At 43.8% G+C, this 22,556-nt stretch overlaps 1 protein-coding gene across 7 annotated transcripts in view; it reads right to left on the bottom strand.

Annotated features, from left to right (window-relative positions):
• The window catches only part of LOC109874610 (ras GTPase-activating protein nGAP), a 92,889-nt gene that overhangs the window by 28,791 nt on the left and 41,542 nt on the right, over positions 1–22,556 (bottom strand). For 4 of the 7 annotated variants that reach the window (XM_020466603.2, XM_020466599.2, XM_020466601.2 and 1 more), the window contains exon 4: positions 4,091–4,197. In XM_020466603.2, coding sequence (XP_020322192.1) covers positions 4,091–4,197 — 107 coding nt within the window. Of the gene's footprint in view, positions 1–4,090; positions 4,198–12,315; positions 12,848–17,177; positions 17,347–22,556 lie in introns of those variants that run through there. The other 3 variants (XM_020466606.2, XM_020466605.2, XM_020466600.2) reach the window with 3 other exon arrangements.

The following is a 22,556-nucleotide window of genomic DNA, read 5'->3' on the forward strand; positions in this document are numbered from 1 at the left end:
AAATCCAATTTTATTGGTCACATGCGCTGAATACAAAAGGTGTAGACTTTACAATGAAATGCTTACTTACGAGCCCATTCCCAACAGTGAAGAGTTAAAAACTAAGGAAAATATACATAATAGCTAAATAAAAAAGGAAATAGTAACACAAAAAGAACGAGGCTTTATACAAGGAGTACCAGTCCTGAGTCAATGTGAAGGGGTATGAGGTAATTGCAGTAATACAGCATGAACATGTGGGTAAAAGTGACTAGGATATACAGTATAATAAAGGGAGCAGCAGAAGCATATGTGAATTGTGAAAGAGTGTGTGTGAGTGTGGCTCAATATGCAATGTGTGTGTGTGTGTGTGTGTGTGAGAGTGTGACTGTATGTAGTATGTGTGAGTGTGTGGGTAGTGCACGTTTGCTCCTGCTCTCCCCCCTGGCGCTTGAGGGCGCCAGGCTGCCCTGCATCATGCACGCCTATCATCCATTAAGCAACACCTGCCTTCCCTCATCACGCGCATCAGCGATATTGGACTCACTCATCATCATCATACCTCCCCTATATTTGTCAGTTCCCCAGCTCTGTTCCCCGCTTCTGCAGTAATTTTTTTTGTTTGTGTTACCTGTTTGCTGACGCTGTTCCTGTCTCGTTCCATGTCCGTTGTTTATTAAATGTTTTACTTCCCGTACCTGCTTCGTCTCTTCAGAGTCCATCCATGTGACAGAATCCAGAAGCCATCACACGAAGCATCGCAGAGTAATGGCGTTCCGGTTGGTATCGTGGCATCGGCTCTGGGTCGCCACCGATGGAACCGGGGTTGCCTAGCCAGCTCGTCGGGCTTCCACGCCCTAGCTGGTTCGAGAGGTTTCCTTGCCCCGGCTGGCGCTCATCCCACGTCGGGCCACAGCCAGATAGTCAGTTCTTGTTCGCCCAGCCGGTCCAGGAGTATTTTTTAGTTGTGTTGGTGACGTCGGGGTGGATTCCGCTGCTGATGGAACCGGGGGTGCCTAAACCAGCCCGTCAGGCATCCACGCCCTGGCTGGCTCGAGAAGTTACGTTGCCTCGGTTGGCACCTGGACTCACTCATCACCTGTTATTACCTCCCCTATATGTCAGTTCCCCAGCTCTGTTCCCCGCTTCTGCATTGTTTTTTGTTTGTGTTACTCGTTTGCTGACGCTGTTCCTGTTTCGTTCCATGTCCGTTATTTATTAAATGTTTTACTTTCCGTACCTGCTTCGTCTCTCCAGCGTCATTCCGTGTGACAGGTAGAGTCTAGTGAGTGTGCATACTGTAGAGCCAGTGCAAGGGAGTCAGAGCAAAACAATTAAGGTAAATATATTAAATAAATAATAGAGGGTCAATGTAAATTGTCCGGGAAGCCATTTGATTAACTGTTCAGCAGTCTTATGGCTTGGGGGTAGAAGCTGTCCGGGTGCCTTTTGGTCAGACTTTGCACTCCCGTACTGCTTGCTGTACAGTAGCAGAGAGAACAGTCTATGACTTGGTTGGCTGGAGTCTCTGACAATTGTTAGGGCCTTCCTCTGACACTGCCTGGTATAGAGGTCCTGTATGGCAGGGAGTTTGACCCCAGTGATGTACTGGGCCGTACGCACTACCCTCTGTAGCGCCTTGCAGTCAGATGCCAAGCAGTTGCCGTACCAAACCGTGATGCAGCCAGTGATGCTCTCAATAGTGCAGCTGTAGAACCTTTTGAGGATCTGAGGACCCATGCCAATTATTTTCAGCCTTTTGAAGGGCAAGAGGCATTGTCGTACCTTCTTCACGACTGTGTTGGTGTGTTTGGACCATTATAGGTCCTTAGTGATGTGGACACCAAGGAACTTTAAGCTCTCGACCCGCTCCACTACAGTCCCGTTGATGTGAATGGGGACATGTTCGGCCCTCCATTTCTTGTAGTCCACAACAAGCTCATTTGTATTGCCCGTGTTGAGATAGAGGTTTTAGTCCTGGCACCACACTGTAGGCCGTCTTCCCTATAGGCCGTCTCATTGTCATCGGTGAGCAAACTTAATGATGGTGTTGGAGTCGTTCAGTACTGGGTGAACATGGAGTACAGAAGGGGACTGAGCACGCACCCCTGAAGGTCAGTGTGGACGGATGTGTCGTTTCGAAATTCACCACCTGGGGGCGGCCCGTCAGGAAGACCAAGATCCAGCTGCAGAGGGAGGTGTTCAGTCCCAGGGTCCTGAGTTTAGTGATGAGTTTGGAGGGAACTATGGTGTTGGACGCTGAGCTGTAGTCAATGAACGGCATTCTCACATAGGTGTCCCTTTTATCCAGGTGGGAAAGGGCAGTGTGGAGTGCTGTTGGGGTGCTATGTGAATTGAAGTAGGTCCAGGGTTTCTGGGATGATGGTGGTGTGAGCCATGACCAGCCTTTTAAAGCATTTCATGGCTACAGATGTGAGTGCTACGGGGCGGTAGTTGTTTAGACAGGTTACCTTGCGTTCTTTGGCACAGGGACTATGGTGGTTTGCTTGAAACATGTAGGTATTACAGACTGGGTCAGAGAGAGGATGAAAATTTCAGTGAAGACACTTGCCAGCTAGTTAGAGCATGCTCTGAGTACGCGTCCTGGTAATCAGTCTGGTCCTGCGGCCTTGTGAATGTTAGCCTGTTTAAAGGTCTTACATCAGCTACGGAGAGCGTGATCATACAGTTGTTTGGGACAGCTGGTACTCTCACGCATGGTTCAGTGTTGCTTGCCTCAAAGCGAGCATGGTTTCCCTTTGTAATCCGGGATAGTTTGCAAGCCCTGCCACATCCAACAAGCGTCAGCGCCGGTGTAGTAGGATTCGATCTTAGTAATGTATTGACACTTTGCCTATTTGATGGTTCGTTGCAGGACGTAGCGGGATTACTTGTAAGCATCCGGATTAGTGTCCTGCTCCTTGAAAGTGGCAGATCTAGCCTTTAGCTCAGTGCGAATGTTGCCTGTAATCCATGGCTTCTGGTTGGGATATGTACGTATGGTCACTGTGGGGACATCATCGATGTACTGATTAATGAAGCCGGTGACTGATGTGGTAAACTCCTCAATGGCATCAGATGAATCCCGGAACATAGTCCAATATCTGCTAGTGAAACAGTCCTGTAGCTTAGCATCCACTTCATCGGACCACTTCCGTATTGAGAGCGTCACTGGTACATCCTGTTTGAGTTTTTGCTTTTTAACAGGAGGATAGAGTTAAGGTCCAATTTCCCAAATGAAGGGCGGGGGAGAGCTTTGTACATGTCTCTGTGTGTGGAGTAAAGGTGATCTAGAGTTGTTATCCCTCTAGTTGCACAGGTGACATATGCTGGTGGAAATGAAGTAAAACAGATTTCAGTTTTCCTGCATTAAAATCACCGGCCACTAGGAGCACCGCCTCAGGATGAGCATTTTCTTGTTTGCTTATGGCCTGATACAACTCGTTGAGTGCGGTCTTAATGTCAACATCGGATTGTGATGGTAAATAGACGGCTCTTTTAAATTACAGGTGAAAACTCTTGGTAAATAGTATGGTCTACAGCTTACCATGAGGTACTCTAACTCAGAATAGCAGAACCTTAATATTGGAGATCAGAGATGTTGTTAATAAAAGAGACATACACCACCCCCCCCTGATCTTACCGGACTCTGACGTTCTGTCCTGCTGGTGCAAAGAAAAAACAACTAGATTGATATTATCCATGTCCTAGGATGGAATAGGAAGACCATGTTTATAGTGGAGAGTTTTACCACTGACTGAGCTGCTGAAAGCCCATGGCCATCAATGGGGCTTTGGGGAGTTTGAACTAAAATAAAGTCTAATCAAGTACAGAGAGGGTTGGATCTGCAGTCTGCCCATATGCTTCAAACAAGAGAAAAACTTCTGGATATCAAACTTATATAAAATAGCAAAATAATATAAAACGGCAACAAATATGAATGGCTTCCAACACAAGTTATTGTACGTCAAACTGTACAAAGAGGCTTAAAATGTCTAATGTGTGCGTTTTATTCCGAGGGGTTTGTTATAAAGCAAAAGACAAGCTTTCGTTGGACATCCGTGTACATTGGACAATAAACATATTTTCTAATCATAACAATAGCACTCACTGGTACTTTGAAGGGAGATGAGTTGGGTACGTCCAGGGATATGTTCTTCTCTGAATTCCCCAGGCCTGTGATACTCCGCCTCCTGGGGGACCTCTCAGCAGACACTTCTGTGGACAACAGACAGAGAGAGAACGAGAGCGAGCAAGAGAAAGATAGAGCGACAGAGAGATTAGACAGGACAGACAAGAGGAGTGAGTCTGCACTTTACTCCACTAACTCAATACTACTCAATCAATCAAGCTAGCTGTCTTGGACTGGGGGAGGTTGAGTTATATGAACACAGATTCTGCCACATTTGGGAGAGGGAGCCAGAGTGATGGGTGAACAAGCTGTGTACGATATCTAGATCACCAAGGACAAGACTGAGGTGGGCTGTATCGAGCAAGCAATTACCTCAAGCCACAGGCTGCCACGAGTCTGTGTTGTGGTCCCCCAAAAGACAAGCTATAGCATTGAATTAATGCACTAACTCAGAAATAAATCTCAGAATGCTATTCAGAGGGGTCTGTAATTCATTGACATTGAGGTTCCTGCTATAAGGTCACATAGTGTTATTTGCTTCCCTGTGAACATTCTGGATGATAAAATAAAAACATTACAATATTAATCTATTTCTCTGTAGAAGATTTTATTTTTGGTCTGTTCTGACAAACTATTCTGTCTCTTTCAGTAAGGTTATGGCTATGTGTGTCAAGGATGAGGATGGACTCAACCCACATTTAATTTTCCCTCTGGTGGTCTCAGTTTACAGTGGCAGGGCAGGGCCATTATCATGGGACTCCAGCTGCCAGCTGCTAGGCCCTAGTAAGCCTGGGCACTGGAGTGTCAGCTCAGCCTAGTCTCCTGGAGCAGAGCTGCCCTCAACTGAAAAACACCCCAATTTCTCATCCCTGAGTCCCTGGCTATGTCCCAAATGACACCTTAATACCTATATCAGGGGTCGGAAACAGGCTGCCCATGGGCCAAAAAATACAAAAGTCACCAGGAATTCAGGACCACCGACTGGGGCGAAGGCACACAGCCAAGACAACGCAGGAGTGGATTCGGGACAAGTCTCTGAATGTCCTTGAGTGGCCCAGCCAGAGCCCGAACTTGAACCCAATCGAACATCTCTGGAGAGACCTGAAAACAGCTGTGCAGTAACGCTCCCAATCCAACTGGACAGAGCTTGAGATGATTTGCAGAGTAGAATTGGAGAAACTCTAAATACAGGTGTCCCAAGCTTGTAACGTCATACCCAAAAAGACTCGAGGCTGTAATCGCTGCCAAAGGTGCTTCAACAAAGTACTGAGTAAAGGGTCTGAAAACGTATGTAAATGTAATATTTTATTTATTATTTTGGCCACATTTTCTAAAACCTGTTTTTGCTTTGCCATTATGGGGTATTGTGTGTAGATTGATGAGGGGGGAAACACTATGTAATCCAAACTATTTCATCCATTTTAGAATAAGGTTGTAAAGTACATTTTGCGGGGAAAAGTCAAGGGGTCTGAATAGTTTCCGAATGCACTGTATACTTGTCATTTTTGGTCAATGATCTACACAATATACCTTGATTAGATGAGTATTCAACCTTCTGAGTCAATAAATGTTAGAAACACCTTTGGCAGCGATTACTGCTGTTGTCTTTTGGAGTAAGCCTCGAAGAGCTTTGCACACCTGTATTGTGCAATATTTGCCCATTATTTTCAAAATTCTTAAAGCTCTGTCAAGGTGTTGGGGATCATGGCTAGACAGCAATTTTCAAGTCTTGCCATAGATTTTCAAGCAGATTTAAGTCAAACCTGTAACTTGTTCACTCAGGAACAATCACCATCTTCTTGGTAAGCAACTCCAGTGTAGATTGTACTTGGTGTTGTAGGTTATTGTCCTTCTGAAAGGTGAATTCCTCTCCCAGTGTCTGGTGTAAAGCAGGTTTTCCTGTAGGATTTTGCTTGTGCTTAGCTCAATCCTGTTTCTTTTTATCCTGAAAAACTCCCCAGTCTTTGCCGATGTCAAGCATACCAATACCATGATGCAGCCACCACCATACTTGAAAATAAAGAGGCAGTTACTCAGTGATGCATGTGCCCCAAACACAACACTTTGCACTTAGTCTAAAAAGTGTATTCCTTTGCAGTGTCTTTTTGCAGTATTACTTTAGTTCCTTGTTGTATACATATTTCTGAATATTTTAGTTCTGTATATTTGTATTCTTTTCACTCTGTCATGTTGGTCATTATTGTGGAGTCACTACAATGTTGTTGATCCTTACTCAGTTTTCTCCCATCACAGCCACATCCCTAAGCAGTTTCCTTCCTGTCCTGCAGCTCAGTTCAGAATCTTTGATGTGTCTGGGTGGTTTAATACATCATCCACAGCATAATTATTAGCTTGACCATGCTTAAAGATATATTCAATGTCTGATTTGCTACTGTTACCCATCTACCTACAACTGCCTTTCTTTATAAACTTTTGAAAAGCTCCCTGGTCTTTGTAGTTGAATCTGTGCTTGGAATTCAATACTTGACTGAGGGACCTTACAGATGTACTGTATGAATGGGGGACAAAGGAAGGAATAGTCGTTCAAAAATCATGTCAGCCCCTATTATTTAGTCCAAATATCTTTAGTGATTTGTTAAGCCACATTTTACTTCAGAACTAATTTAGGCTTGCCTAACAAAGGGGGTGACTACTTATTCAACGAATATTTTAGTTATTAAATTTGTAAACATTTCTAGAGTTTTATTTTCACTGACATTATGGAGTATTTTGTCTAGATCAATGAAAAAAATGACAAATAAAATCTATTTCAATCCCACTTTGTAACAGTTCAAGGGAGGTGTAGACTCTATATAGACACTGTATGTGTAATCAATGTATGACATTTATATTTTCAAATACAAATCTCTTTTTGTGCTTAGTTATGGTCAATTTGCAGTGTACAAATTATAATTATGTTCCAGCCCCCGACCATCCGTTTCGCAAAAATTAGACCCATAGCTGAATCTATATTTGAACTCAAATATAAACCCAACAAATTCATTGATTAATACTGTGTTACAATTCATATGAGGAAAATCGGTCAATTGAAATAAATTCATTAGGTCCAAATCTATATTTTTTGTAAAGTGTAGTTTCCTACCCAACTTATATAGTGCACTACTTTTGACCAATGTCCTGGTCAAAAGTAGTGCACTATATAGGGAATACAGGGCCATTTAGAACATATTCCTAGACTTCCACAGTTCTGCTGCTGCTGCAGCTGTATACAAGGCTACCGTCGGCCTTATCAATGCTTCACAGAGCAAAGAAAGCCACGTCTTCCAAATACAGAAGTCCCAAACTGTCTGTCACATTGAGATCGCTGGCCGATATCCAGGGAGCTATTGATTGGAAGCTAAATTTAGCCCCTTGAGGATAAGCCCTGTGCGACATGAATGCAGCCTGTGCTGTGAAAGAAGAAGCCAGAACCATTTAATGCTCAGTAAAGAAAACACGTTTTACCGGACAAGATAATGAACTGAGAACGTCTAGGCTAGAGCAACACCACATACGGTGACCGATCCCGCATTTCAGACAGGTTGTGAGACAGCAGTCAGCTATTAAAAAGGCTACTTTGCAAAGTGCTATATCAAGTTATTCCTCAGACACTGTCCTCTTGGCACCCCTGGCAGTAGCCCGATTGGTCTTATAAACATTGCATGCATCATAATTCAGAGCCCAGCATGCATAGCATGCATTTATTTGTAAGCTACAGTACTAGTCAAAAGTTTGGACACACCTACTCATTCAAGGGTTTTTCTTTATTTGTACTATTTTCTACATTGTAGAATAATAGTGAAGACATGAAAACTATGAAATAACACATATAGAATCATGTAGTAACCAAAACAGTGTTAAGAAAAAGAGGCAATTCGACGAGGCATTCTTTGAAATCGTTCACTTGGACTATGAGCTCGTAACAAAAAGGGAGAACGGGGATGGATGTGGTACTTTTCAAGTGCAGCACAACCAGGCTACACACTGCCTTGCTAATAGTACGGTCTGAGACACCCTCATGTCTCATGCCCTCAAAGAAATGGAAGCCAAGCTGAGAGACCTATTTCAACTTGGTGATGGTTTCATTGTGTCAACGGACATTTGGATTAGCAGAAGGGGACAGTTTACTGGGGATTGTCGCCAGTTTCATTGAAGGAAAATATAAATGCCACACGGTGTTGTTGTATGTGCTCGCAGCTGAAGGACACCACACATCAAAGGCCATTTAGCAGAAATATGAAAGTGTCCTGAGGAACTGGAATGTGCAGCGACGGGTGAACATCCAGCAAGTGGTGACTGACAGCGCAAGCAACATGGTCGAGGCCTTCAACTTACCTGGTTTTGAGGAGATCAATGATGATGGACAGGAGGAAAATGAGGCATCCGACACAGAGGAGGGCACGCCACCTGGGCTCTCAGTTCCAAACTGACCATATAGCCAACAACGTGGACATGATGGTAAACCACTACTTCAAAGTAAAATCTCCATTTACAGTGCCCAATTCACATTCTTCAGCTCGCAATGAAGGATTCCTTTAACATATATGATGGGGTGAGTGGACAGATCCAGAAAGTGGGGAAACTTGTGAAAAGCATTAGGAAGTGTACATTGAACACAGAGGAAAGGGACAGATTGGGAGTGCGTCCCACATCAGTCTGCATGACAAGATGGAAGAGCCAATAACGCATGATTGAATCTGTGTTGAAGATGTTCGAAAGACACCCCTTGTGGCAAAAAAAAACGAAGTCTACCTTCGATGATGCAAAACTCACCTTAAGCGAAGTGCGTCGTCTACAGGTCCTGGCCGAGGTTCTGACACCACTAACTGACCTCAAAAAGAGTTATGGATCCTAGGCATGAATCTCCCTGCCTTGTCTGAAATAAATAAAGTGTTGACTACGGTGTCTGTCCATAGACATTGCTGCTTTTGCAGAAACACCATCAGATAACAGTTTCCACTTGGTACAGGCGGTATTAGAATGATAAACATCTTGTCTAGCCGCTGTCCTGGACCCCAGGTTTAAAAGTTAGTGGGTGATAAGGGATGAACCGGTGTGTAATCTCTTGGAGAGATGAGACCTCTTTGTGAAGGAAACCGAGGCTATCAACGCTCCTCTGGCAGTTGCATCTGCCATACCAGTAGCACCAGCAGTTCCTATCCCTGCCCCTTAGCAAAACAAAGTGCCCAAAAGACCTTGCATGTTTAACTTCTACTTCATTCAGCAGCAGCAGTCCTCTATAGACAAGAAAGAAGAGGTAGAGGAGTACCTAATGGCTGTGAGAAGCAATGCAGATGAGGATGTTATCACCTTTTGGAAAGACAACTCCGTATCCCTTCCCCCACCTGGCAAGAGTGGCCCGAAGGGTGTTTAGCATCCCCAGTGGTTCTGCAGAGTGTATTCTCCACTGCTGGCCTCTGCAGGCACCATCGCATGAGCCTGGATCTAGAGACTCTGGCCAAACTTCTAATAGTTCATTTGAAATGCACTGAGCCTAATAAGTAGGGTGTTCACCCATAAAATGATTAATTAATTCAAGGTTTATACAAATATGTCCATTCAATAGGAAAAAAAACAATATTCTAAACCCCATGTTTCTACCATACAGTATACAGTGGGGCAAAAACGTATTTAGTCAGCCACCAATTGTGCAAGTTCTCCCACTTACAAGATGAGAGAGGCCTGTAATTTTCATCATAGCTACACTTCAACTATGACAGACAAAATGAGAAAAAGAAATCCAGAAAATCACATGGTAGGATTTTTTATGAATTTATTTGAAAATTATGGTGGAAAATAAGTATTTGGTCACCTACAAAAAAAGCAAGATTTCTGGCTCTCACAGACCTGTAACTTCTTCTTTAAGAGGCTCCTCTGTCCTCCACTCGTTACCTGTATTAATGGCACCTGTTTGAACTTGTTATCAGTATAAAAGACACCTGTCCACAACCTCAAACAGTCACACTCCAAACTCCACTATGGCCAAGACCAAAGAGCTGTTAAAGGACACCAGAAACAAAATTGTAGACCTGCACCAGGCTGGGAAGACTGAATCTGCAATAGGTAAGCAGCTTGGTTTGAAGAAATCAACTGTGGGAGCAATTATTAGGAAATGGAAGACATACAAGACCACTGATAATCTCCCTCGATTTGGGGCTCCACGCAAGATCTCACCCTGTGGGGTCAAAATGATCACAAGAACGGTGAGCAAAAAACCCAGAACCACACGGGGGGACCTAGTGAATGACCTGCAGAGAGCTGGGACCAAAGTAACAAAGCCTACCATCAGTAACACACTACGCCGCCAGGGACTCAAATCCTGCAGTGCCAGACGTGTCCCCCTGCTTAAGCCAGTACATGTCCAGGCCTGTCTGAAGTTTGCTAGAGAGCATTTGGATGATCCAGAAGAAGATTGGGAGAATGTCATATGGTCAGATGAAACCAAAATATAACTTTTTGGTAAAGACTCAACTCGTCGTGTTTGGAGGACAAAGAATGCTGAGTTGCATCCAAAGAACACCATACCTACTGTGAAGCATTGGGGTGGAAACATCATGCTTTGGGGCTGTTTTTCTGCAAAGGGACCAGGACGACTGATCCGTGTAAAGGAAAGAATGAATGGGGCCATGTATTGTGAGATTTTGAGTGAAAACCTCCTTCCGTCAGCAAGGGCATTGAAGATGAAACGTGGCTGGGTCTTTCAGCATGACAATGATCCCAAACACACCGCCCGGGCAACGAAGGAGTGGCTTCGTAAGAAGCATTTCAAGGTCCTGGAGTGGCCTAGCCAGTCTCCAGATCTCAACCCCATAGAAAATCTTTGGAGGGAGTTGAAAGTCTGTGTTGCCCAGCAACAGCCCCAAAACATAACTGCTCTAGAGGAGATCTGCATGGAGGAATGGGCCAAAATACCAGCAACAGTGTGTGAAAACCTTGTGAAGACTTACAGAAAACGTTTGACCTCTGTCATTGCCAACAAAGGGTATTTAACAAAGTATTGAGATAAACTTTTGTTATTGACCAAAAACTTATTTTCCACCATAATTTGCAAATAAATTCATAAAAAATCCTACAATGTGATTTTTCTGGATTTCTTTCTAATTTTGTCTGTCATAGTTGAAGTGTACCTATGATGAAAATTACAGGCCTCTCTCATCTTTTTAAGTGGGAGAACTTGCACAATTGGTGGCTGACTAAATACTTTTTTGCCCCACTGTATGGTTAAAGAGTTAGATGATTTTCTCTGAGAATTTAGCACGTTTAGAGTTCATGTATTTGACATTAATTTCATAGCACCCTCTTGAATTGCCCTGTTTTTCTCTACATTCTAGAGGAGTGAGTGAATGAACGATTGAATAAGACAAAATGTTATTTAAATGTTGAGCGCTTAATGTTCCTGCCAGCCTATTGTGTCACACTTGCAAATGCTTCACAATTAATTTATTTGTAGGCTATAGCCTTGAAATAATTGAAATAATAGGCTAATGATATAGCCTAAATAATAAAATATTTGTTCCTTCTTAGACTACCCGTTTTGGCTCCTGACCTATTTAGTGTTTACATACAGATTAATATGTAGCCTATTTAAATGATGACTGCTTCTTACAGTCACATTTTCATGTTGTTTATTAAAATAATTTGAATCAAAATCATATGGTTTGGTTTCAATACTTCAAATCAAAATGGTAGATCCATGTAGTCTCAAATCGATGGGCGTTGTTTAAATTGTGATTCTAAACAAAAGGATAAATGGAGGGAATTTAGATTTTTTTCCCCTTTGAGCAAGGAGCATGTTTTAGCGATAGGAAAGGACATTGAGCGCCTTGCGCACCGCCCTGTGAGCGGGATTTCAGACGCTCAACTCCACTGAGCTCTCTGGCTGGGGAAAAGAGACACCTATCAAACTTAATGCACATCCTTACTACTTAATAAAACTATGGACATTGACAAACAGCACAATGTAAAGATTATCAAAGTTACGCACATCTTCAGTTCAGTGTTCGTGAAAGATGGTAGCAAACCCATCATATAGAGCATTGGATGTATACAGTACAGACCCTAAATGAAAATAAACAGACAAACAGAACTGAACATAACAGTTTTTTAACGATGATGCTCTGCGCATATGATAATTAAGCATGAATAATCAACTTCATTTCAAACAATAGAGTCTATAGAAAAAAGACGGGAGAGTGAGTCAGTACCTCGGTCACAGCTGTTCCCCATCATCTGAGGAGGAGATGAACAGGGTTAGCCAGCATCCGATTGGCTAAACACAGAACATCACCATCAGCTAACAAGGCGAAGTCATGTCCCTTTTAACTGTTCATCTTCTACAGTACTATGAAGCCATCCCATTGATGTCAGATTTCTTTCAAGATCATCCCAGGATCTCAGTTTTCTTAATGAACTAGTTTTTTTCCTGCAGTCTGGCATCCCACCTATTTCTCCCTGAAATAGCACTCCACTCCATGCTTCTCCTGGTCCCCCTCTCACTCCCCTTCTCTCTTGGAGTCTCCCTCTGCTATCTACCCCCCTCTTCTTCTTCCTTTCCCTATCACACTCACTCTGTCCTCTTGGCAGCAATTCTAACCTTCACTTCATCAGACTCCTTTTTGGCATGCCAGCAGCGGAAGAGATTTTACCGCATTTATTCAATCAATCGCTGTAACTGCACTCCACCGTTCCTCTCAACAGAACAGAACAGGACTGCAAGTACTTCCCTCTTCAGTTGCGCTCCCTCCCCCCTCCCTCCCTCTCTCGGTGTACTGAAGCATCTGCTGGACTGCTACTGCAGCTGAAATGCAGCCTCACTGCTGGAACCACAGGACAAATCTAGAGCCACGCTTTAAGGCGAATTACAAAAAAACGTGCTGCCTTAGCCGACTGATGTAGGACACAACCCTGGGGGCTTTCTCATCTTTGTGTGTTTATTTTTTAATTTTTTATTTTACCTTTATTTAACCAGGCAAGTCAGTTAAGAACAAATTCTTATTTTCAATGACGGCCTAGGAACAGTGGGTTAACTGCCTGTTCAGGGGCAGAACGACAGATTTGTACCTTGTCAGCTAGGGGGTTTGAACTCTCAACCTTCCGGTTACTAGTCCAACGCTCTAACCACTAGGCTACCCTGCCGCCCCGTGTGAGGGACAGGGGTATGGGGGAGAGAGGGACAGGGGTGGGGGGAAGAGACAAGGGTGGGGGGAGAGAAACAAAAACAAAATATTAACCCCCTGTACAAGACAATCCTTATCGTCAGTCGGAAATGGCAATTTACAAAATGTGAAGATTTGCGACAAGATACAGTGAATCAGAAAATGAGAAATATCCACTATTTAGGGCTAACTGCAAGATCCAGCCAGATTTCTCCTTATACACAAAAAGATGACAAAGACTGAGTTTGTGTTCATTTACAAAGTTACTATGCAGCAATCCACACAGATAAAACTCCAGACCCTTGCTAAAAAGCTGTTCTTTGAACTATCCCTCATTAGTCCAGAAACTCAGTGGTAAGAATATGCAGTGGTTGGGAGAGACACCTAGGTAAAACAACAATGAACACAATACAGATTTGTGGATCAGCAATCCCCAGTAACAGTATTTGAACAGTGCAGCATGTGACAACACTGAAAGTTACTGAAACTGCAGAATTATCCTCAGGGAATATGATTTCTATAGTGCTTATCATGCAGTAGCACCAACGGTGTGAGCGTTGTGAGTTAATCAAGAACTTAGGGCTGGGCTAAGTTAAATAACACCCCCAAGTACTTCTAAATATGAATTATTGATGATCACCATCCACACTTCATATTAGATATCGCAAGCACAATGAAGTGGTGAGTGGCCAATGGAGCCTGCAAACAAGGATGTTTGCATCAAGTTGCATCAAATTAATTGTGATCTATTGAAACCATATGATGTTCAATAGCATGCATGCTACATTGTGATATCTTAACCGCTTATTTTTTGGAAATAATGGAGCGCCTTGGAGAAACAGAAGACGAATAGCCTACCATATCAGCTATTGTGCATGCTAACAAGGAGGATCTAAACTCACTTTTACCTTTTAGATTATAGGCTAATGAATGGACCTGACTAATGAATGGACCTGACTAATGAACGGACCTGACTAATGAATGGACCTGACTAATGAATGGACCTGACTAATGAATGGACTCCTACTCTGAGATGCTTTCTGAATACGGGCCCAGAAGATTAGGCTAGCAGCTACCTGGTATAAAGGGGGTTCTGGTAGGAATCTCCCAGCAAGCATCACTTCTAATTACAGCGACGGCCTAATTTCACCACGTGGCAGGCAATGCGTTTTAATCCTGCGCTTATCTTTTAACATGATATCGATTTCTGGAAGGCCTGCACCCGATCAATTGTTTAACTGAATTTTCTGGAACGGATGCAGCAGGAGGTGTCTCAAATGGTAACATATTCCCTATATAATAATGCGTTAATTTTGATGGGCCCTGGTCAAAAGTAGTGCGCTATTTAGGGAATAAATAGGGTGCAATTTGAAACTGGACCATGTTGTCTGCAGGACGGGCCCCACCAGACTGCCTGACAACTGCTTGCCTCATCACTAGCTCCTGTATACAACCCTGAGTGGTGACCTTGACATACTGTGCTAGATAAAGTCTGGATTGGCAATCACTGACAGCCAGTCAGCGAAGAAGGAATTGATACATCATTTGATAGAATGCCACTGTAACAATTTATAGATAGGCATGTATCATGTTCATTCATGATATCGTTTGGATGATGCTGAAAGAAAGAAAAATCTGAATGATTTTTGGTGATGAAAAATCCATTGAAAACAGAGATTTCAAGTGGAGTTGAGGATCTACTACAGAACAGCAGCTTTAGGGTTATTTTAGAAAGGATTATAGGGGCAGCCTTCATAGAAATGAATTTCTTAATACATAAAACTTGCAACATCGGTGCTGGTTGTCCAGAGATGTCACAACAAGGGGGAAAAACACAGTTGCTACATAGAAAACTTGCTACACAAGCAACATGGTGGTGTGGGAACGAGTGTATATTTTGTGAAGTGAAGGCATATCAATGGTAAGACGTGATGCACACGGCAACTGTGTGAAGAATGTGTGGAATGTGAAATACACTCTGTTCCATTCACTGTCCAATCATGAACCAGAACAGACACACCTGCACTGTAAGGTCAGCACAGGAGCAAGTGGCAAAACAATGTTTGCCATATGACAAGCAAAACCTACAAACAAATAAAAGTGTGAAGGGCTCTATACCAGGGCTATTTAACTGGGGGTACTGCAAGGGGTCTGCGGTTTTCTTTTTAACGTGTGGTACGCATATGCGCTTGTGGGGCGTACCACTTCGCAGATGAGCCGTTGTTGCTCCTAGACGTTTCCACTTCACAATAATAGCACTTACAGTTGACCGGGGCAGCTCTAGCGGGGCAGAAATTTGAAGAACTGACTAGTTGGAAAGGTGGCATTCTATGACGGTGCCACATTGAAAGTAACTGAGGTCTTCAGTAAGGCCATTCTACTGCCAATGTTTGTCTATGGAGATTGCATGGCTGTGTGCTCGGTTTTAAACACCTGTCAGCAACGGGTGTGGCTGAAATAGACAAATCCACTAATTTGAAGGGGTGTCCACATACTTTTGTATAGTGTATGGTGGGGGGTAACTGGGTCACCGGTTTGCCTGGGAAGGGGTTCCTGGTCAAGGAAATGTTGAAAACCCCTGCTCTATACAAAAACACTGAATGCCTCAAGTAAGGTAAAGACAGGGGGGAAAAAATACAGTTATGAGCCACTGTTGGCAACTTCTTTGTGTCACAGCATCACCGGTGTCATCATGCACTGTATCTAGAATGAATCTATTCAGATAAGGGAAGTTTCAGAAAACCCATAAAACATGTCCCAACATGTATGCCATGAAAGCATCCTCATCAGAAACCATTGACACTGCCATTTGTTCTGAATGACGCAATGCAATGTATCCATTGTCCAACTGTACAACTATACAAGGAATTCCTATCAACTCATGGAACCAGTTATATGTCCAGGTAACAAAGCAATGCTCATGACTTTATCCACTGTTACATAACCGTTTCCATGCCCTATTTTCTATTTTCACATGAATGCTGTGTGGCCGGTACTGACACTTCTCTGTGATGACATTTTCTTCAGAAAAATGTGCACGCAGTCATCATAAACGTGCAACAAACGTGGCAACAAAATACAGTAAACATTGGCTGTGAGCAGAGAAATCAACCGAAATGTAATTACAGAGAAGTGTTTTCCCCGAGGAGAGAATGTAAGTAAAAGAGTTGTGACAGAGTTGACAGATGCTATAGGCTGTAATAAGTGCTATTTGGCAATATTTCATAACGATCATAAACAACCTTTTGATTGACAAACCAAGTGAAGTAATGAGATTGCCTCCGAATACTGTAGAAATATCAATGATAATCTCCATTCTCCAGACATACCGATGGAAAATCAACGACCAAAGGACAGCTGTGGTCAAACCCAGACAGTGTTCAACATTTTGGCTAACTGCCACAATGTGTCAGTTAGATAGGGGCAGCGAAGTGCAAGGCACCGGAAAAATGTATTCACATATGTTCCCGACTAGATGACAGTAACCATTGTTTATTATGTTCAAGTTATGGATGGCAGATAACAATAACCTTGGAGAATAGATAAGAAATAATTTGAGCGATTACGTGGCCCCAATATCACATGCTTGTCAACATGCTAAAAGTAACAGCGTTTTTACATATCGCCAAATTATGTTACATTGTATCTTACAACAAGGATGTAACATAGGCATAGCCTAAATGTTTCTGACCAAAGACTAGACAAATTGATGGAACATCCAAACAAATTCATAGGTGTTGTTTCGAATGGCAAAGAGTAACAGGTTGCGCTTGGAAAAGTTATTTCTGTACAAACTCTACAGTCCAGACGGTCCTCCTGAGTAGCAGCCCAAGAGCTCTCACAGAATTGCTCTATGTATTCTAGAATTGTTTGGCAAGTAAAAAATATTAATTAAAACGACTTGAACTTACCCCAAATGTATTCCATAGTTTACAATCCAGAAATCACATTTTGCTGAAAATATACCAAATCCTGGTGCTCGCTTTCTATCTCGTCCTGGCTGCTATTTCGACTCCTTTCAAAACATGCAGGAATGCAGAAAAGCCTGCGCCCAAGCCGGTCAAACCCACACACCCTCGCTCTTCTCTAGTCTTTTGAAATGAACAATACAATAGCAGCCCTTCCACATGCGTACTCAAGACGCATCGTCGAACATACCCGTCAGAGCGAAGCCTCTGCCCCTCAGTAAAAAAGAGGGTGTGCAGCAAATGATAAGGCCATTTATTTACGGTTGATTGTACAAATTGATGTCAATACATGTGTTGCCCTGCAGAAACGTCAAGTCAAAATTCCTCCATTCAAGAGTGAAAAGCTGTCCTCCTCTGTTAACTTTCACATGCATATCATAACCTTCAGATATCAGTCATCTCATCGATGCAGCAACCTCAGGTACCAGCTGACCAAGCGACCTGTATTGTATTAACCCTCTTACTACAAGGTTACAGGTGGAGTACAGGGAAAGTCAGTGAAATAGTTGAATTCAAATACTATTGTTGTATATTAACCTCAGAGGGGACGAATGCGCCCAATGCAATGAGATTTATGACTTGTAAATAATTTGGTTGGGGGACAAAAAGTACCAAAAATGTCACTGACTTCCCTCTAAAAAATGCCAGTCAGTGTCACAAAAACTGGTCATCTAATGGTGGAGGAATATAACAACATGGTGGCAAAGTTATTATTTCCCTCGTAGAATAAATCTAAACAAAATAGGCTATGTCACCTGAGCTCTATTAAAATGTGCATCACTCAACACCATATTTAGAAAACAAAAAGACAATATTAAAGGAGGAAGACTGCATTCATCTCAGAAAGTTTCATATTTTTCTGTTTGCCTTACATGTCAATCAAAATGATAGTTGAATGCCCATAGAATCCCAGTATTGGCAGACACTTTGTCAAACAAGAGTATAGATTAACATAAAAAATAAGTCCCTCTCCCCTGGTTGAGGGCAAGGACAGAAAACATTAAGAGGGTCATCACGGGTGGATGACTCCCTGAGTTACAGGGGCGGCATCTCAAACGGCACCCCATTCCCTACATAGTGAACAACTTTCAACCATATAGGGGACAGTGTGCCATTTGGGATGTAAGCCCATGTTCATCCTCATTCCTCTACCCATCAGCTGCAGTCACAAATCAACCAGCCCAAAGACCCCTTCCCTGTTCCCACTGACACCCCAGCCCAGCATCCCTCCAGCCAGCGGCCGCACCCCCGCAGATTCCCCCAGTGAATGCCCTGGTTGAGAAAAGCCCACATCAAGACAGCAGGGTCAGCCATGTTACTCAGACCCTGTGAGATGGAGCAATAGACTGGACACAGGGTACATTGTCCCTGATACATTCCCAAAGACACCTACTCTACAGAGCATTTCCCGGCCTATGGACGGAGTAGTAGAACGCAAAGTAGTAGAACGCAAACACTAACTGGCATAAATTAAATTCTCATGAAAACAGACACAAGACACTGAACATAGCAGTTATTTTGTTATTATTACAACTTGTAATTTTGTTCCTTTTGGGAGCTTACAGCTGTTTCTCACTGACCAGGCAGGGAAGAGGTCAGCAGCAGTCCACATACTCATCATAAGATAATTAAGTTACTTCAGTTGATACTAATCTCGCTGCTGCAGCTCTGTCGTATTTTCTAAAATGCTCTGCTGTAGTTATGTAATGGGCACTGCTGGCAGTTTTTTATCCACTCAACAGATGCGTTTGTGCCATTGTTCTTCATACTTGCAGACTGCTTCTTTGTCGCAGGGTGTATTAAGGACGAGGGATACATGGATAGTGATCAACCATCATCCAGATAAATAATTTCAAGGTTTCCCTACGGTCCTGAGCCAATGGAGAGAAGATAAAAAAATTGCAGACTAGTTTAATTATTGTTGCAGCAGTTAGTAATGTTCAGAGGTGTCTGTACCCATTTTAAAAACTATAAGTCCTCACACGGAACTGCATACATAACATTTATTAATTCATTCATTATTTTATATAATCAACTATGGCGGAAAGCCTCTGCTTATAATGAATTTACTGTGTGCGGCATATCCTCTCATTAAAGCTAACAGAAAATCTGTATCCCAAATGGCAATCTATTCCCTATTTAGTACACTACTTCGACCAGGGCTCTGTTCAAAAGATGGGCTCTGGTCCAAGTAGTGCACTAAATAGGGTGAATTGTGGGATGCATCCAAAGTCTTCCTCTCCCACTCTAGTCAGTTCATTGGTGTAACAGATTGGTAACCATACTGAACAAAAATGTAAATGCAACATGCAACAATGATTTTATTGAGTTACAGTTCAAATAAGGATATTGGTCAATTTGAAATACATTTATTAGACCCTAATCTATGGATTTCACAGGATTGGGAAGGGGAGCAGCCATGGGTGGGCCTAGGAGGGCATAGGCCCACCCATTTGGGAGCCAGGCCCAGCCACTTGGGAGTCAGTCCCAGCCAATCACAATTTGTTTTTCAGACAGAAATACTCCTCAGTTTCATCAGCTGTCCGGGTGGCTGGTCTCAGATGATTCCATAGGCAAAGAAGCCGGATGTGGAGGTCCTGGGCTGCCGTGGTTACACGAGGTAACCGGTTGGACATTTTGCAAAAATCACTGAAACAAAGTGGGAGGCGGCTTTTGGTAGAGAAATGAACATTCAATTTTCTGGAGACAGCGCTGGTGGACATTCCTGCAGTCAGCATGCGAATGGCACATTCCATCAAAACATCTGTGGCATTGTGTTGTATGACAGAACTGCACAATTTAGAGTGGCCTTTTAAATATGAAAAATAATTAAAGAGCAGCAGTAAAATAACAATAGCGAGGCTATATACACGGGGTACCAGTACAGAGTCAATGTGCGGGGGGCTCCGGTTAGTCGAGGTAATTGAGGTAATATCTGCATGTAGGTAGAGTTAAAGTGACTCTGAATAGATAATAACCAGAGAGTAACAGCAGCGTAAATGAGGGAGGGGCAGGACAATGCAAATAGTCTGGGAAGGCATTTGATTAGCTGTTCGGGAGTCTCATGGCTTGGGCGTAGACGCTGCTAATAAGACTTTTGGGCACAGACTTGGTGCTCCGGTACCGCTTGCCGTGCAGTATAAAAGAGAACAGTCTATGACTAGGGTGGCTGGAGTCTTTGACCATTTTTAGGGCCTTCCTCTGACTCTACCTGGTATAGAGGTCCTGGATGGCAGGAAGCTTGGCCCCAGTGATGTACTGGGCCGTACGCACTACCCTATGTAGTGCCTTGCGGTCGGAGGCCGAGCAGTTGCCGTACCAGGCAGTGATGCAACCAGTCAGGATGCGCTAAATGGTGCAGCTGTAGAATTTTGAGGAACTGAGGACCCATGCCAGATCTTTTCAGTCTCCTGAATAAGACTTTGTCGTGCCCTCTTCACGACTGTCTTGGTGTGTTTGGACAATGTTAGTTTGTTGGTGATGTGGACACCAAGGAACTTGAAGCTCTCAACTTGCTCCACTACAGCCCCGTCGATGAGAATGGGGGCGTGCTGGGTCCTTCCTTTTCCTGTTGTCCACAATTACCTCTTTGTCTTGATCACGTTGAGGGAGAGGTTGTTATCCTGGCACCACACAGCCAGAAAAACATTCTCACGTAGGTGTTTCTTTTGTCCAGGTGGGAAAGGGCACTGTGGAGTGCAATACAGATTGCATCATCTGTGGATCTGTTGGGATATGCAAATTGGGAGTGGCTCTAGGGTTTCTGGGATGATGGTGTTGAAGTGAGCCATGACCAGCCTTCCAAAGCACTTCATGGCTACAGACGTGAGTGCTACGGGTCGGTAGTCATTTAGGCAGGTTACCTTAGTATTCTTAGGCATAGGGACTATACAGATCCTCTCAAGCTCTGTCAGGTTGGATGGTGAGCGTCGCGGCACAGCTATTTTCAGGTCTCTCCAGAGATGTTCGATCGGGTTCAAGTCCGGGCTCTGGCTGGGCCACGCAAGGACATTGTATTGGTTGTGTGCTTAGGGCCGTTGTCTTGTTGGAAGATGAACCTTCGCCCCAGTCTGAGGTCCTGACCATCCTGGAGCAGGTTTTCATGAAGGATTTCTTTGTACTTTGCTCCGTTCATCTTTCCCTAGATCCTGACAAGTCTCACAGTCCCTGCAGATGTCCTGTAAAAACATCCCCACAGCATGATGCTGCCAACACCATGCTTCACTGGAGGGATGGTGCCATGTTTAATCCAGACGTGACGCTTGGCATTCAGGCCAAAGAGTTCAAATCTTAGTTTCACCAGACCAGAGAATCTTGTTTCTCATGGTCAGAGTCCTTTAGGTGCCTTTTGGCAAACTCTAAGTGGGCTGCCGTGCATTTTACTGAGGAGTGGCTTCCGTCTGACCAGTCTACTATAAAGGCTTGTGTCACGTTCTGACCTTTATTTCCTTTGTTTTGTATTTATTTAGTATGGTCAGGGCGTGAGTTGGGTGGGCAGTCTATGTTTGTTTTTCTATCATTTGGGTATTTCTATGTTTCGGCCTATGGTTCTCAATCAGAGGCAGGTGTCATTAGTTGTCTCTGATTGAGAATCATACTTAGGTAGCCTGGGTTTCACTGTGTGTTTGTGGGTGATTGTTCCTGTCTTTGTGTTTTGCACCAGATAGGGCTGTTTAGGGTTTCACACGTTTCTTGTTTTTTGTAATCAATTGTTCATGTTTACGTATTAAAAGAACCATGGACACTTAACACGCCGCATATTGGTCCTCTGATCCTTTTTGCCTCTCCTCTTCGGACCAAGCGGCGTGGTAAGCAGCAGCGACGACAGCAGCAGCAGCAGCAGCAACAACAGCGGCCAGCATCACAGGACTACACAACTTGGGAGGAGATAGACAGGTGGGCGGTCGACCCAGGGAGAGTGCCGGAGCCCGCCTGGGATTCGATGGAGCAGTGCAAGGAAGGTTACAGAAGGATGAGGTTGGCGAAGCCAGCACGGCAGTGCGACAGGTACGAGAGGCAGCCCCCCCAAACGAGGTGTGGTACTAAGCCAGGTAGCAGACCTGAGCTCACTCCTCGTGCTTATGATAAGCAGCGCATTACTGGTCAGGCACCGTGTTATGCGGTTAAGCGCACGGTGTCGCCAGTGCGTGCCCATAGCCCGGTGCGCTATAGGGCAGCCCCCCGAAAGTGCCATGCGAGTGTGGGCATTGAGCCAGGGCGTATGGTGCCTGCTCAGCGGGTCTGGTCGCCGGTACGCAGTTTTGGTCCAGGTTATCCTGCGCCGGCTCTGCGTGCTGTGTCTCCGGGGCGCAGGGAGGGTGC

This window comes from Oncorhynchus kisutch, linkage group LG30 (assembly GCF_002021735.2).
Source record: "Oncorhynchus kisutch isolate 150728-3 linkage group LG30, Okis_V2, whole genome shotgun sequence".
NCBI classification, from domain to species: Eukaryota; Metazoa; Chordata; class Actinopteri; order Salmoniformes; family Salmonidae; genus Oncorhynchus; species Oncorhynchus kisutch.